The sequence below is a fragment of the Etheostoma cragini genome, unplaced genomic scaffold, assembly GCF_013103735.1.
Source record: "Etheostoma cragini isolate CJK2018 unplaced genomic scaffold, CSU_Ecrag_1.0 ScbMSFa_4665, whole genome shotgun sequence".
NCBI classification, from domain to species: domain Eukaryota; kingdom Metazoa; phylum Chordata; class Actinopteri; order Perciformes; family Percidae; genus Etheostoma; species Etheostoma cragini.
In genome coordinates, this window is record NW_023269058.1 from 30,313 (window position 1) to 34,562 (window position 4,250).

Consider the following 4,250-nt stretch of genomic DNA (forward strand, 5'->3'; position numbering starts at 1 on the left):
GGGTCTGCACCAGAAATCTTTAAATCGGCTCCAGCTAGTCCAAAACGCAGCTGCTCGCCTTTTAACTAAAACAAAAAAGCATGAACACATAACGCCAGTCCTGGCCTCCCTCCACTGGCTACCTATCCGTTACAGGATACGTTTTAAGATTTTATTGCTTGTTTTTAAGGCATTAAATGGTTTAGCGCCATCTTACCTGGCTGATCTTTTATGCCACCATTCTCCAATCAGAACACTGAGGTCCTCAAATCAGCTTCTATTGGACGTCCCTAGAAATAAGGGCGATAGAGCCTTTGCAGTGGGTGCCCCCACCTTATGGAACAACCTCCCCAGGCATATTAAAGCTGCACAGACTCTACAAACGTTTAAATCACTGCTTAAGACGCACCTGTTTGCTGCAGCTTTTAACCCTCGTTAACCTGGATTATGAAGTTTTAAAGTGTTGTTGTTTGTTTCCCCGTGATGTATTTTGGTTGGAGGGTTTTTTACTCTTGTTATTTATGTATTTGACATTAACCCTGTTCAGCACTTTGGTCAACTGCTGTTGTTTTTAAATGTGCTATAGAAATAAAATTGACATTGACATTAACACTAATGGTAATTAGTTATTAATTAATCAGATAGTTACTGTTTTCTCTTCAGCTCTGGAGGTCAGACTGAGTGATGGTGAGAAACAGCTGGACCATCTGAAGACAGAAAACTCAGGTACACACCTTCAAATTAGCTTCAGACTAAAACTGTGGAGGACCCAACATGGTTCCCTGTGGAACTCCTTCATAAGTTAACTAAACCTAAACTGTTTTCTCTTTAGAGCTGGAGGTCAGGCTGAGTGATGGTGAGAAACAGCTGGAACATCTGAAGACAGAAAACTCAGGTAACACTAAAGGTTTCAATCTAACTTCAGATTATTAAATGTTATCTGAATAAAGTAGAAAATATTGTATTGTAGCTCAAACTGTGCATGTAGTGCTTCTTCACACTGAAACTGTGGAGGATCCAGTAAGGTACCCTGAGTAACTCCTTCATCATCCTGATAATACAGACGATTAAATTCCCTTTTTATGTTTTGATGAAGACTTTGTTTTGATTTTGTGTCTTTTAGTTCAGTCTCATCAACTTTCCTTGATGGAGTCCAGACTGACAGACGGACACAACACCACCACAGGTAGACTTGTATTTACACTCACCTTTCTATTCAGGACTTTACCTTAAATCCAGACTCAGTGAATTAATTATCTGATTGTTGATCAGGTCTGGAGGTGAGACTGAGATCCACTCAGACACAGCTGGAACAGCTGGAGAGTCACACTGCAGGTACATCATCATCTCTTCAAAGCTACTATTAATTCATCATTAATTACACAGTAAATAAAACATGAACGGTGTCCTGTCCAGCTCTGGAGGTCAGACTGAGTGATGGTGAGAAACAGCTGGAAAATCGGAAGAAAGAAAACTCAGGTACACACCTTCAACATATCTTCAGACTAAAATTGTGGAGGACCCAACATGGTTCCCTGAGGAACTCCTTCATAAGTTAACTAACCCTAAACTCTTTAGTTCTTCTCTTTAGTTTTCTCTTTAGAGCTGGAGGTCAGACTGAGTGATGGAGAGAAACAGCTGGAACATCTGAAAACAGAAAACTCAGTTCACTCTGAACAGCTTTCCTCGTTGGAGTCCAGGCTGAATATCACACACAACACCACCACAGGTAGACTTGTATTTCCTTTATTTTCATCAACACAAGTGATCATCTGGTATTAATTAATCAGATATTTGCAGTTTTCTCTTCAGAGCTGGAGGTCAGACTGAGTGATGTTGAGAAACAGCTGGAACATCTGAAGAAAGGAAACTCAGGTACACACCTTCAACATATCATTAGACTAAAACTGTGGAGGACCCAACATGGTTCCCTGAGGAACTCCTTCAGAAGTGAATTAACCCTAAACTGTTTTCTCTTTAGAGCTGGAGGTCAGACTGAGTGATGGTGAGAAACAGCTGGAACATCTGAAGAGAGAAAACTCAGGTACACACCTTCAACATATCTTCAGACTAAAACTGTGGAGGACCCAACATGGTTCCCTGAGGAACTCCTTCATAAGTTAATTAACCCTAAACTGATTCTCTTTAGAGCTGGAGGTCAGACTGAGTGATGGAGAGAAACAGCTGGAACATCTGAAGACAGAAAACTCAGTTCAGTCTGAACAGATTTCCTTGTTGGAGTCCAGACTGAATATCACACACAACAACACCACAGGTAGACTTGTATTTACTTTATTATTTTCATGAACACAAGTGATCATTTGGTATTAATTAATCAGAAATTTACAGTTTTCTCTTCAGAGCTGGAGGTCAGACTGAGTGATGGTGAGAAACAGCTGGAACATCTGAAGAAAGAAAACTCAGGTACACACCTTCAACATATCATTAGACTTAAATAGTGGAGGACCCACCATGGTTCCCTGAGGAACTCCTTAATGAGGGTATGTGTCCTTCCCCGATGATTTAGTCACTTCTTCAACGTTTGTCGACTTTTTCTGAGCCTTTTGAAATTCTCGTGGGTTTCCCTAAAGTTTTTTTTTTACATTTGGCACTTTTTAGAATTTTTTTCACATTTTTGTCACTTTTATTGACGTTTTTCTCTTTTTTTTTTTTTTTTTAAAGTTCTTTTACCAAATGTTTTTTCTCCAAATGCTATGAAATTGACAAAAAACATAGAAAACGTTACAAACAAGCATCAACAAAAGTATTGATTTTCAATTTTGGCGGGAAGAACACGGGTTAACACTAGTGGTAATTAGTTATTAATTAATCAGATAGTTACTGTTTTCTCTTCAGCTCTGAAGGTCAGACTGAGTGATGGTGAGAAACAGCTGGAACATCTAAAGACAGAAAACTCAGGTACACACCTTCAACATAGCTTCAGACTAAAACTGTGGAGGACCCAACATGGTTCCCTGAGGAACTCCTTCATAAGTTAATTAAACTTATACTTTTTTCTCTTTAGAGCTGGAGGTCAGACTGAGTGATGGTGAGAAACAGCTGGAAGATCTGAAGACAGAAAACTCAGGTAACACTTAAGGTTTCAATCTAACTTCAGATTATTAAATGTTATCTGAATAAAGTAGAAAATAATGTATTGTAACTCAAACTGTGCATGTAGTGCTTCTTCACACTGAAACTGTGGTGGATCCAGTAAGGTATCCTGAGGAACTCCTTCATCATCCTGATAATACAGACGATTAAATTCCCTTTTTATGTTTTGATGAAGACTTTGTTTTGATTTTGTGTTTTTTAGTTCAGTCTCATCAACTTTCCTTGATGGAGTCCAGACTGACAGACGGACACAACACCACCACAGGTAGACTTGTATTTACACTCACCTTTCTATTCAGGACTTTACCTTCAATCCAGACTCAGTGAATGAATTATCTGATTGTTGATCAGCTCTGGAGGTGAGACTAAGATCCACTCAGACACAGCTGGAACAGCTGGAGAGTCACACTGCAGGTACATCATCATCTGTTCAATGCTACTATTAATTCATCATTAATTACACAGTAAATAAAACATGAATGGTTTCCTGTCCAGCTCTGGAGGTCAGACTGAGTGATGGTGAGAAACAGCTGGAACATCTGAAGACAGAAAACTCAGTTCAGTCTAAACAGCTTTCCTCGTTGGAGTCCAGACTGAAAATCACACACCACAACACCACAGGTAGACTTGTATTAACACAAGTGATCGTATGGTATTAAATGTCTTATTTTTATATATTAATACCTGGATCAAAGCTGTTGTAGGTAGGACTGTGAAGATCAACGACTTAGCCAAAGAATTTCAACAATATTCTCACACTTATCCCCATACTTATTCCCATACTTATCCCCACACTTTGTCCATATTAGACCCATACATAGTCCCATAACAGTCCCATCCTAGTCCCATACTTATTCCCATATGTGTCCCATATTCTCGGGGTCCCGGGATATCTCTTCAATGCTACTATTAATTCATCATTAATTACACAGTAAATTAAACATGAATGGGTTCCTGTTCAGCTCTGGAGGTCAGACTGAGTGATGGTGAGAAACAGCTGGAACATCTGAAGACAGAAAACTCAGGTACACACCTTCAACATATCTTCAGACTAAAACTCAGTTAACACTGAAGGTTTTAAATAGGGATGAGCGAGTACAGCATTATCTGTATCTGTATCTGTATCTGTTTACCACATGAATTATCTGTATCCGGAT

General features: G+C 39.2%; 1 protein-coding gene across 1 annotated transcript in view; it reads left to right on the top strand.

Moving 5' to 3' along the window:
- Positions 1-4,250, top strand: part of LOC117941277 (nucleoporin nup211-like) — a 10,194-nt gene that overhangs the window by 3,030 nt on the left and 2,914 nt on the right. The window contains exons 7-14 of the mRNA XM_034866348.1: positions 643-705; positions 1,103-1,165; positions 1,583-1,708; positions 1,961-2,023; positions 2,129-2,254; positions 2,329-2,403; positions 3,005-3,067; positions 4,056-4,118. Coding sequence (XP_034722239.1) covers positions 643-705; positions 1,103-1,165; positions 1,583-1,708; positions 1,961-2,023; positions 2,129-2,254; positions 2,329-2,403; positions 3,005-3,067; positions 4,056-4,118 — 642 coding nt within the window. The remainder of the gene's footprint in view (positions 1-642; positions 706-1,102; positions 1,166-1,582; positions 1,709-1,960; positions 2,024-2,128; positions 2,255-2,328; positions 2,404-3,004; positions 3,068-4,055; positions 4,119-4,250) is intronic.